Below are 13,402 nucleotides of genomic sequence, written 5' to 3'. Positions count from 1 at the left end.
AGAGGTGACTTTTTCCTCACAGAAAGAGAGAATCACACAATATTGTTTGACTAAAAGTGCTTTCTTAAAGCACAGTCAGTTCCGTAATTGAAAATGTACACATTATGATATGACCATACAATGGATCTTTCACCTTTCATTTCCTCCAATTTTACTGTATTCATTGGAATTATTGGTATAGAATTTACCCCTTAATGACAAAAAAGCAATGATGAGTTAGATGTAAATTGTAGATATAGAGTAGATCTCCAATCACAGTCAGCTTTGGTCCTACAAAATTACCATAACAATTTGGCAAATTCTCATAAAAACATTGTTTTATGTGAAATGCAGCAGAGATGAGTCACAGCCATGTTGCAACCGTGACACAGCAAAGCAGATAAATCAGAGCAAATTCTTATCAAACGATGCCCAGTGCTGATTCATTATGTTTCTCTGAAATAGCACCTGTAACTATATTTCTTAATGTAAATTGATAATGCACATTAGCCCACTGAACCATAGAAACAGAATCATTGTCTTTAACAGGTGAGTAAAGTACAGGTTCAATGTATTTATAAAAGCAGGCACCATCACATACATCATAATTTATGGAAACGTTCAAAAGGATTTGCAAAAGGAGCCTAAAAGCAGTCGGACTATGGTTACTATGGCCGGGAACACACAGGGAAGAAAACTTTAACTTTCATTCTTGCATATTGTCTGCACAAGCAGCATATGCAACAAAGCAAAGGAGAGGGCAAGGGGCCTTACTTATTTGTATAAAATATGTCATCTGAGTGCAATGCTAACATGCATGTTGCAGTATGTTATACTAAAAATCAAATGTTGCTAAATGCAGTGCTGCTATCCTAGTATTTGCCAAAAATAATCTTACAGTTGCTGCCCCCACCCAGTGTCATCAAGTCTCAGTAGGTGCACTATAATAATAGTTGTCATGTTTAGATGGCGACCTCAGAAAGTAATGGAAATGCCTTTCTTCCTCAATGTTCCTCAAAGTTCAACAGTGACACTGGCAGAGATGGTCTTTCCATAACTTATAAGGTAGATTTATTTATTATTTTACAACACAGGGTTGTATAACAAGATCTAAAGAAGGGTTTGAGTCCCCTTAGGATAAGAGTCCCTAAGTAACTAAGGGGGGATAGAGTGGGAGATGGGGAATCAAAGGAGTAAAATAAGCAAAGGTCGTAGACCTGCCTGTTTTTATTTTCTGTTTAACTTTTAAAACTTTTTTATATTTTCCTGTTCTTTTATGTAAAGCACTTTGAATTACCTTGTTGTTGAAATGTGCTATACAAATAAACTTGCCTTGCCTTTATGCTACTCACAAAAAGCAAACATTATATACAAAGATTATAGATGGGTGGATAAATAACAAGTTATAGAAGTAAAACTATTTGACATGGTGCAGGGCTGAGGATGATTTTAGGAGTCCCACAGCCTGAGGAAAGCTTTATCTAACAATGCATATAACCCACAACCGTCTTTTCAGTCCTGTCTATTGGCCGTCTTTGAGACAATACAAGAAGAATTCAGTGGAATTTGACAGACCTACGTGGATCACTACCTTCACTGAAGTGACTGATATTCAACAGTGTTTTATAAGTCAGGGCTCTTTGTAGTCAGGTATGGATTATGTATGTCTTAAGCATAGAGGTTGTCTGCGTTATTGTAGTCATGGCTTTAATTAAATCATTTCAGATAAACTTGTTGAAGCCTTGTGTTGGATCACTTGAGGCAATTTAATAAACTTTTGCGCAGATCCCTCTGGTGCCACACAAGGCTGCCGATATTTATAGTGTATGTGCAAACAATCCAAGCGACTGGATTAAGCCTCTCTGTAAGCACACCCTGAAATACTGATACATTCACTAGGAGTGGCTTAGTCCCCTAATAGGGGTACCCTAATCCCAATTATTGTCCCAATGCCAACCTATTCGATATACTACATGCAAAATCATAGAAAATAATAGCTATGAGTTTATCACATGCTCTGTGTAAGAAAGAACAACTAATTCTGTGGTATCTCAGACCAATAATCCAACTTCAGTTAATGGTAATTCTACAAGCCACCGTTCTTCAAAATATCACTTCAACTGGTTTGGACCTTACTCTTTTAATGAGACCAGTGATTACACTCATTTACTGCCATGAAACATTAAACAATTTAGACATGAAGTAGTGCAACCAACTATGGTAACGATAATCTGATGGCTTTTTGGCAGGTGATTCTTTAACACAGTATGTGATTGGTTCCTCCTCTTATAAAACCCTCCCCCCCCCGGCAGCTCCCGTCCTCTCTCCCAGCGGCTCAATGGACGACAGCAGTCCCAGTTCCTCCACCTCCGATCCCCTCAGCCCCGAGAGAGTGGGGCCGGGGGGCAAGGCTGGCAAGCAACAGCAGAGACGGAAGAAGAAGAAGAGGAAGGATCGTGGCGAGGTCTACGCCTTCTTGGATAGCCAGGAGAATAACATTGGCCAATCAGACAAGCATGGGATGCAGGATAAGGGTGGATGGGAGGCAGAGGAGGACGTAGACGAGGAGGAGAACCGGGAGTGGGAGATCAGAGAGAGTGGAGGAGGGGGACGAGTGAAAAGCAGGAAGACTAAGAGTCGGGCAAGACTTCCAGAGGAGTGGGGGGCTCCCCAGCAGCCCATCTCCCCCACGTTGGCTACAGTCGCTCCTACCTGGACTGCAACTGTAGACTCTGGTCCTTTTGACTCCAGAGCTCCAAACTCCAGCCCCAGTCCTGTTTTGCCATCTGCCCCCGCACAAATACCCACAAGTTTCACCAACAGTTTGCATGCTAGCCCTGTAACAGATTCATCTCCACGCTCCTATGAGCCGATGTGTGTAGACGATTTCCTGATGTCTGCTAAAGGTGGTCAAAAAGCAAACGAAGACAAAGTTTCGACCAGCAATCCTGAACCTAACGTTAGTTTAGTGGCTAGTGCTGCCAACAAGAGTAGTTTAGCTGGGGATGTTAGCAGTAGTCTAGCATTGATGGCAGGGGACAATCTGAGCCCAGTCTCCCAGACCTTCTCTTTCCTGGATTCTGTCCTCCAGACCCCCCCAGGCTCCACTCCTGACTCACAGACCACCACCCCTATAATAAACACCCCCTCCCTTGCTACCGCTCTCCTGTCAAATTCCACCCCGACAGAGACCTCCATCCCTGCTTCACAAGCTTCTTCTGTTTTCAGTCCCTCCAAGAGCACTATAGACTTTCCTCCTACTTCCGCTTTGTCCACCAACCCATCACCCTTAGCTGCCGCAGACCCACACCCACCTACAAGTGCAGTCGGATCCTCCCTCAACGTTGATGCCCAGCCTTTTGTTCCCTCAGCCACACTCATATCCTCCACGGCCATATCTGTTAAGACCTCCTCCACTCCTGTTACAGCAGCAGCAGCCTACACGGCAACCACTGCTACGGTGTCCACTACCACCTCAGACACTGCCCTTAAGTCCTCTGCTTCTCCCCGTAGGAATGAAGCCTCTCCCACATCAGGCACTCCCCCCCAAAATGTAGTCACACCATTTAGCTCAGTAACAACCACTCTCCCTTCTTCCATCACCCCTGCAGCCCCTCCCTCTCTCCCTGCACACTCAGAGCACCAGGAGTCCTCGTCGTCACAGCTCCCCCCACTGGAAGGTTGGTGAACTACAGGGAAGATTATGAATAACAATGGGCAAATTAGAGCAAAATGATTGTAGGCTAGGATAGGAGGAAGTAGCTTCTGTTTGTCTTCTTATATGCATGGCTCTTTGTCTGTGGATCGAGCGCCAGGCCTGCCTGGTCGACTTGATCCGTTCCTCGATGTATTTGTAATAACCAGTGCCCGACAGAGAAATGTAGAATGTTTTAATCTGTTTTTAAGATATCTACAATAGATATGCGAACAAATCTGCTCTTTATTATTATTAGTCATTATATTTTAAAGAAATATGGTTTCATCTCAAAAATGTACCAGAGAAACATTTGTGTTCAGATAATTGACTCTTCCCAGCTGTTGGCATGAGAATGGGACACAAATGTAATGTGCTGGTCGGGCCCTATATTAACAAAACTACATGGGCAAAGTGAGAAGTTGTCTGATTTGATTTCACTTTGCCTGCCTCCGTGTATCTGTTACCTGAATTTCTTGACCTGCTGCTTCTGATAGCTCCATTATCTATGCTTGCTGCACTGTCTACAGTTTCATCTGATTGTCAGCTTCCTGTGTATACGTCTATCCCCGCTCTGTCTATAGAAACACACACATAACCTGGGTCCTTGCATGGCAAAGCTAGTTTGCTAATGCATTTTTAGCTTTATAAAGTAAATAAAGTAAATAATATCATAGTTGTTGTGTTTTATCAACTGCATAGAGCCAAATTAGTGCGGTGTAGAAGAGAAATTAAAAGTAAACATGGCTGTGCTTACTGATAATGTAAAATATGGTTTAGGTTTGTAAGGCACAACCTGCAATAATTCAATTTTCTTGATGCCCCTTGGGATTATTGTGTATATATTTGGTGTTTTGTTGCAACTCTTTAAAATAGGTTTGACCACATTTTCTCAAAGCTGATTTTTCTGTAGAAGGAGGAATGCTGTAAGAGAATGTACGACATTCACATTTAGGTAGCAAATCTGACACATGCTACCCACTAAAGACCAAAGTGGAGTAATCTAATATTTTTAAACTTAGTGTCCAAAATACTCCAGTCAGCTATCCTGTGAATTCTTAAGTATACATTATTTGAACCCATTAGACAGTTTGACAAAAAATCCCTTCATTCAATGTTCCCTTACTGGATGTCTAAACCCGCCAATATACGGCCGCCTGTCAATAACAATAGTTCCATACTTAAGCAATATGATGACTACTGAACCATCTCCATGTGCAAACTCCATACAATGATAAAGGCCACAATATGTGGCCCAAAGCTCCAGAAGACTTCCAGTAAGGGGGTTTTGAGTAAAGATATTTTGTCAAACTGAAAATACACTGTCCACTTGTTTAGGTACACCTGTATAATCTTTCAATACAAAAGCCCTGGTTTATTCTACCTGTATAGAGTAAATGGTGTGTTTAGATATTAGAAACAACTGAATGTTATGCAGCCCAGTACAACACCATCACAAACTATGACCTGGTAAATCCGCAGAACTTGGATTACGTTAGATTTTACAGGTGTACGTAATAAAGTGCCCTCTAAGTGCATTTTCAGGGTCAAGAATTAAACTTCAAGCTCAAAGAGTGTCTAAAATGAGATTTAGGTTTTAATCACTTGTGACCTTGACCCTGCAATGCAAAGTGCAGTTGAAAAATCCATGTTATTGTTCCCATTAAAATCCTAGTCCTAGGTTTGAATATTTTATCCTGGTATGCTGTCCTAAATAAGAAATAAAATCACTGTCAAATATCAGGGTTTCCCCCAGTTATTACGACAGAATTACAGAACTGCAGACTCTTGACCTTGAGCTAGTCTAAAAAAGCGATGTGTATGACATAACTTTGACAGATATAGTTGACCATCCCCATGACTGTAACAACCACATAGTTACGGACAGTCTAGTCCAGTCCAGTGCCTATGCCAGCTGTCCTTTTGGCCTGCCTGACCTCTTGTACACTGGGGGAAACCCTGAAATGACCTCATTGTAATGTGTCTTCCTCCTGATAATGCTGGGTTTCAATCCTGAGTACTTTGTCTCTGGCTACATCCCACAATCTGCTGAATGAAGCTTTTCCAGTGTGATTCTCTCGATGCTTCTCCACAGCTCTTTCCTACTACTAAAACCTGACCCAATACTTGACACTGATAGGAAATGTGTGTTCGCTGCTTTTGAACAATTTATTGAATCTGACTGTTGCTCTAGCATCCAAATTCTGACACCGTAGACCTTTATTCTGACATAGTAGCATTCAATAACACAGTTTTTTTTCTTTCACACTGGCCTTCTAGCTGTAATAGTGACAAATCTCTAAAATGTCCTGTAACTTCCAGAAATTCGAACTGAGTTTTGAAGCACATTCATGAATAATAGCAGGGCTAACGCTGAGACATTGTTTGGGTTGATTTTGGAGAACTGTATTTAATGCAGTGAAGCTGATGCGATCTTTTTTCCTCTCTTCTCCCCTTCCCTTCTTTTGTTTTTTATAATGCCACCAATTATGTGACCTTGAACAACAGGTAAGACAGGTTCCCTTTTTTCAAGTTTGCATAATATTTTATTCTCATGTGGAACTTTGTAGGGGATGTTGATCATCCCTGACCCCACAGTGGTATTACTGTGTTTTCTGTGGTGAATAGTTATTTAATTTATTTACATGAGTGTTTTTAACTAGGGGTGGGCAATCTGATGATTTTAGAGATTGAGATTGTGATCTAAAGTGTCTACAATCTACTTTGTTGGCAAATGTAGAGACTGAGTTGTTTAATTTCCTCTTACTTCTGTTTTCAAACTTAACATAACCTCATTGACTAGCTTTGACATTAACTAGATGGCTATGCTGACTGTATGAATCACTTCATGTTGTTCTTTCCTGGGTGTCATATTGTAAATGATGCAACTGTTGTGAGTACTTGAAAAGTGTTATTTTATGATTATGTTATCTTTAGTCATCTGTTTACAACTTCAGATTCATTTTGAAACCTATGTGGTATCTTTAATGCAATAGTGTGTTTTATTGGTGCAAATGGAGAAATTCATAAGCTGTTTCAAGCATTTCAAAATTGGGAAAAAAGATACATGATTGCGATAAAATTGTGATTGATTGTGGTTTTAATTTTTGCCTACACATAGTTGTAACAATTATGACTTGTATTATGAATTATATGTAGGATTTGCACATACAGAATAGAGTCACACTGACTAAAATTAGGCCCAAACAAAGCTTTTGTTTAAAAAAACCCAAAACAAGTGAAGCAAGAGGTTTGGCTGATGATGCTTTAATATTTAAATGATGTATGTTGTGTCTTAATTTGAATTGACATCAGCATAGCATAACATAAATCATCATATTATCTTCTTTTGGTACAATCTGAATCCCAACTGTATCTCAGCAGGTGAAATCAGCTTTCATTAGAACATTAACTAGACTATACCAGGAAGTATACCGGGACAGTAGATCTAGAGCTCATCCAGAGTTGGTGAAATAGACCCTTTTCACAAGAGACATTTTAACTTGTCGAAGCATGATCAGCCAGGATGAACTGTATCTTTGCCAATATGTTACTGAGTTGTTATGAACATGACAGTGTCTACCAGATGGCATTACTTCACACCATATGAATTGGTGTTTGACTATTGTCAGTTCAGGGATATGTGAGGCATTGTGTACTCGACAAATTAGCACTATGATCCAATGACAAATGCAACTTTAACTGTCAGTATCTCATGTGTCTCAATAAGCACGAATCTTTAGAGGAAACATGTGGCTCTTCATTTATCGCAAGTCCGTGGATCTTTGTGTTCATTAAAAGGCCATCGCTGCTGCAGAGGATAGCGCAATCCATCCATCTACTTTGCTTATTCAGTTAGCACTAAGTTTTCCCAGGATATGTTGCTCTGCAGCCTCTCTAAGTGCTGGACTTGACCGAGGTCTGGTGCCGCTACCGCACAGTCACACAAATTTTATAGGATTTGAAAAATGGAGGTTATTAAGATGTCAGTGCAAACAGTACAGTGTGTTATTTTTCAAACAGGGGAGACAGCCCAGTAGAAATTGAGCTATTAATATTCATTAGGCCCTATCATTAGGTAATCACTAAGTTTGTGATTCTTTCTAATACTAATAACATTTTGGCATGCTGCATATTGCTGTTTCTACACTGCATTTCCCAAAAATCTCAACAATGTGTTATTGGAAATTTATGATTCAGGTTAGGTTTCTTTAGGTGATGCTCTTTCCTTACATTATTCATTTAGCTGACACTTTTATCCAAAGCAACTTACAATTGCTTTATATGTTATGTTATGAGGCATGTGACCTATTATATGAGGTCACATGCCTCTGGAGCAACTAGGGGTCGGGGTGGAGCAGATACTGTGTTTCTGAAAGACTGGGAATCAGTGAATGTACTCTAAAAGAGTTATTAACAGCTGACTGGTTCCTTGGCTAAAGGTTTGGTAGATGTCTGCTTTGTTACCTCTTTTCTGTCTGTGTCTGTTTCCCTTTATCTTGTCTGTTTGTATTTATAAACCTGCGCTCTGTCTTCATATCTCCCTATCTTTTCTTCAATACTTAGTATGCTTAGTACTATTTCATCCTTACAAAATGCAATGACACCCTCAGTCTTTACCATGTACTTAGGTGTGTGTGTGTAGCCTTTAAGGTGGAGAGGAGAAATGGGCATTCATGCCTGTGTCCTGTATGTGTGAAAGCTTGTCGGTGTCTGTAATGAAGGCTCAAAATTCAGACAGATAAACTGTGTGCATGTGTGTGGCAGAGACAGAGAATGCATTCTTGTTGGCAAAGCAAAGCCGTAACCATCTTTTGCCAGTGAGTAAACACACACACACACACACAGATGCAATGACCTAGTTTTGTCCTTGAAAGCAAGCCAGTGAGGTTAAAATTATGAATATAAATTGAGATAATCACTGGGGACCCGCGTTTTGTCTGGTTGGCTCACTAACATTGCAGATAAATAATCATTTTGCATTGTTTGTTGGTTGTAAGGCAGTGCGGGGTTGTTGAGTCTCTACCCTGCTCGTTGCTTCCATCAGGTGCTTGCTGGGAGGACTGCAGCTCTGACCACAAACTGTTGCAGCTAGAGCTCATCAGAGGCAACTGGCTTCTGTTGGCAAAGACAAATAACTGCAGAGCATTAGACAGACTGGATTAGAAATGTTTTTTGAGTTTGTTCATGTGAGGAAAATGTAGCTGTAGTAAAAGTTTTCAAAAACAACTGCAAAACCATTTTCTAGTTCCAGCTGCTCAAATGTGAGGATTTTTAGTTTGTTTTCTGTTCTATATCATTGTACATTCACTATCTTTGAGTTGAGTTAATAGACCAAACTGTACCTGCAGTCCTCATGCTGAATATAGTCAAAACCATACAATAGCATAGTATACTATCGAGTTAGACTTATAGGCCAACATGTCACCATACCTATGACTGCTGGAAAGTACCAGTCCGGCAACAGGCATATGGAACGTTAAGTGCATTACATAAGTCACAGTTACATAAAGTCAGTCAGTTACATAAACACATGGTTAATGTTGTGTTAGCGCTGTGAAACTGTTTTAGTTTGGTTAGGTTTAGGCAACAAAACTACTTGGTTAGGTTTAGAAAAAGGTCATGGTTTGGTTTAAAATAAGTAAGCGTACGTAAATTACCTATGAAACATTATTTGACTTCAAACAGGTCAACTTTGACTTTCTTTCACACAGTACTTGAACCTCGGGCTCCTAAGTGAAAGTCCTGAGTTTACTTGACTCATCTATCCACCCATCCACCCACCTAGTAGCACCAGCTTTGTCGCCCTCTACATCACCTGACTTCCTCTTTGGCCACCGTCATGTGTCCATATATTAACGATAAATGTAAATATGGGTCGCAATAAGCTGCTGCATAATTGACCCGTATGTCTGTTTTTCTGATGAGGATGGGCTGGATATGCCGCTGATATTAGCTCAGTGAATGAATGTTTTTTCCTTTCTAAGCAGGCATTGGTTTCTATTCATTTCTATGATTCCATTACAATAATTTCTAAGATTAGGATACGCTAAATTTCCTTTCCTCATCACACTGAATTCATTTTGTTTTATTTTTGTCAAAGCTACTGTACCATATCATTTTGTTGTAATGATTTGAGAAGTGCAAGGGCCCTTGAAAATCTTTTACATGTGTTTATGTGCTGGAGAAGTTTGGAAGAGTGACAACTGCAGAACAGCATTGGATTCCCTCACTATATTGATTGAAAGTCAAACCCAGAAGACAGGGAGGCCGTGTTAGTCGTGATTTTTGCACCAAAAAAAGCACAGTAGAGATGGAACTGTAGAAACACTTTTTGTTGGTGGTCAACTTATTTTGGTTGACAGGTTCCTTTACTCATAATATTTTGGACTTGGCAAATTTCTGACCTGCCTTGATAACCATCATCATCAAAGCCATAGCAGGATAACCACCATCTCTCATCAGATTATTAACTCATTAGAATTCTCACTCCTCATTAAGGCTTATTCAGTTTCTGTGCACGTTATGGATCTATATGGGAGCTTCCCTCTATGTGATTTTCCTCATGAGTGAACCCACCACAAGCACTGCAAACTGCAGGATCTCATAGAGGGCACCCTAATCACTGAGTTGATCTATATCTGTCCTCAGTTATCTTTTACCTTCTTCAGCCCATCTTTTGCACTATTCCTTTCAGGCCTGTCTATCTTCTGTACCCGATATTTATGGTAAATTTTGGCCTTTCGCTCGTTCTCATCTGCTGCTGCTAGAATGACTGAAAGTTCTTCCTTCTTCCTGTTTTCCTGCCAACTCTGACTCATTGACGTGTAACAGAAATTGCGATGTAGAGGCTGCCAGAGAAGCTACCATAATTGATGTTTTCTTGATTTTAGAAACATTAGGTTAACACACTTTTTCCTCTGATCCTTTTCCCAATTTAAGTTCTCTATTTAAAAACTGTACTTGGGTCTTTCCAAACAAATTTCTGACCACAGAGAGACAGACAGACCAGATTAAAGCAACGGAAGTAAGAAGTGGGGTAGTGGAGAGTTTTTTGGGGGGTAAAAATGTTATCCTTGTCCTCCTTTTTTTGTTCCTTTCACGCCAATCACTATCTTTATCTCTACTTCCACTCTTATGTTTCAGTTCCTCGCTGTATTTACTTGTTCTAATGTCCTTTTGCCCCCACTTCCCTACCACCACCTTGTTTTTTTCCCTTTCCCCTTTCCTCCCTTCCTCCATCAATTCACCTGTTGCCCTTGATCATCACTCATCTTTATCTATTCCCAGATTCCTCTGTCTCCCCCATCTGTCTTCATCAAACCCTCTGTCCACCTTCCTCCATCTCCCAGCTTCTACCTCTCTCTCTCTCTCTCTCTCTGTGCCTTTTCCTCTTCCTCCAACCTCCATCTCTTTGCCCTTTTTGTCTCCTCCATCCACGTCACGTCTTCCCCTCTCCTACCCAGATTCCCTGTGTCGCTGCGGCATCGTAATGATTACAGCGATTGGGGGTAGTGTGGGGGAAGAAGGGGTAGTCATGGAGACATGGTTGGCGGTTGCCATGGAAACAAAGACACGGCGAGATAGGGATGGAGGGATAGAGAAGGGATGGACTGGGTGTGACAGTCAGTGAGGTCGAAGAGTAAAAATAGAAACGCTCTGACAAGATCCTCCTCCCTACTGCTCTTCCTCCCCTCCCCACATCTCTACCCCCCTATTCCCCCACCCAACTCTCTCTCTCTCTGCCCAGCATCACGGGCGACCAGCTGTAGTATCCTCTCTCTCTGTTTCCTCTACCTCCAGCTGATGTTCAACAATCTGTGACCTTCAAAAGGAGGACTTTCAGTAACCTCTGTGATTTCTGCCTGCGCAGAAAGCCACAAGAGTATCAGATTTAAATTAAGCCGTCAGCAGCCTTTTCTAAATATATGACTTGCTGTTTTGCTCTTCTGCTTTTGAACTGTATTTGTCTTCCTTGTATCCTACAGAATGTCTCTGTGGTCTAGCTTGTTAGTGTCCAGGTTGCCAAAGTTGTAGAGATTTTACAGTTTCACTTGGGGAGCCAAATATAACAACCTTAAATTTATCATTAAACTTTTCAGACATGTTTAGCATTAGACTTTTTAAAGCAACAGTCCTGTCACAGGCAAAATAAAGCCATGTACCATCAACTTACTAAGCCAACTAAAAAATAAACGTTTTAAAAGGATAGTAAAAAGCGATGAATATGTCAAATATAAAATACATGGCAAATAGCTGCCTTTCTATAACTTGTCAATTTTGCATAGATTGTACACACTATAAAAAAAACACCTCAAATATAAACAGCAATATTAAAAAAATCATAAAGATATCAAAACAATAACAGTCAAATCATATTGTGCACTGTGTGGTTTGTGAAGCCTTGAGTAGTTGCAGAAACCGGTGAAATAATGAGAATGAACAGTCCATTGCTGTCTGTGAGGACAGAACCAGCTAGCAAACATTAATAAGTGTGTAAAGCTGGTGTTATTGTTTTATTTTCTTATTGTTAAAAATCCCATGAAAAGAAAAAACAATATACACAACAATAAAGAACAAAAACAATAATAAATCAATAATGTGATCTATCTATCTATCAATAATGCCCAACTTCCCTACCCTGTCTGTGGCACCAATAGGAGCCTATTGGTTCCTACTGAAGATGTACATTTTATTTTTTTTAAAGCCTTTGTAATGTCCTAAAATACTTGAGCACTGTTATTTTTAGTTAATGTTTCTCTAACAGCAGTAAATAGTGCATTTGTTAGGGACTATTTTCATGTGTGGATTAACACACATTTGTTGTTTTTAATAGTGGAGCTCAATGGCAAAGAGGAATAAATATATTAGCTTTGAAACACACAATCATTGTCTTTTTATGGGATTTGTTGACAGCCCTAACAGATAAACCAAACACAGGCTCTAGACAGGCCCTTTTCATGTTTTTCGCAACTTTAGTGGCCACCGTAGGTTCACTTGCATGGTTGGAACAGGAGGGTGAGTAGAACAATTATCAGTTGGTTACAAACAGAAACCTTACAGCTAGATGTCATTAAATCCTGCACACTGGTCCGTTTAATCTGCATATTTCTTAGATCAAAAACATTAGCTTTATAGTTAGGATTAGCAGTCCCACATTTACATCAGCTGTTCTACATAAAAGTTCACAGAAAATGACAGATACATCAGTCTCTGGTAATTGCTCAGGGCAAATTAACCCCCTCTCCCAAACAGAAAATGGCTAACATTAAAATAATCTAAGAGTAAATGATGAAATTAAATGGCAGTTGGATCTGATCTGGGTAGGACTATAATTTTAATCTTCAGGCTCAATGCTTGCAAAGTCTTAGTAACACTAAAACTACATCCACAATAAACCCACTTGAAGAAATTTAACAAGCAAAATGCAAATCAAACACATCTGGGGCTGTACACTGGCATGGTTTTCTGGGACATCATGAAGAAAATGAGATGAAACTTCTAGCTGCTAGTGAACTGGACAGAGAAAAGGCGTTTGCTCGATGCAGCTACAGTGAAACTGACATCAGCAGGAGAATCAGCTAAAGGTCACTGCCACAGGCTTTCAGAAATGACAGTTCAACTAAGTAATGTACATCCTGCAAATTCCTAGCTTCACCAGCTAGAATGTCCTTTGATCCATTATCACATGAGAGTGATTACAGTTTGTGAAGGAGAGAATCTCTGTGT

General features: G+C 40.1%; 1 protein-coding gene across 4 annotated transcripts in view; it reads left to right on the top strand.

The window, feature by feature from the left end:
• Positions 1–13,402, top strand: part of map4l (microtubule associated protein 4 like) — a 100,134-nt gene that overhangs the window by 42,858 nt on the left and 43,874 nt on the right. For all 4 annotated transcript variants that reach the window (XM_038718837.1, XM_038718839.1, XM_038718838.1 and 1 more), the window contains one exon: positions 2,292–3,659. In XM_038718837.1, the coding sequence (XP_038574765.1) occupies positions 2,292–3,659 (1,368 nt within the window). The remainder of the gene's footprint in view (positions 1–2,291; positions 3,660–13,402) is intronic.

Source organism: Micropterus salmoides, unplaced genomic scaffold (genome assembly GCF_014851395.1).
Source record: "Micropterus salmoides isolate LMB-PRFRI ecotype aquatic unplaced genomic scaffold, ASM1485139v1 Ms_hic_scaffold_14, whole genome shotgun sequence".
In the NCBI taxonomy this organism is placed as follows: Eukaryota; Metazoa; Chordata; class Actinopteri; order Centrarchiformes; family Centrarchidae; genus Micropterus; species Micropterus salmoides.
The sequence above is the reverse complement of the archived record's forward strand: the minus strand, read 5'-3'. Positions and strand labels throughout refer to the sequence as shown.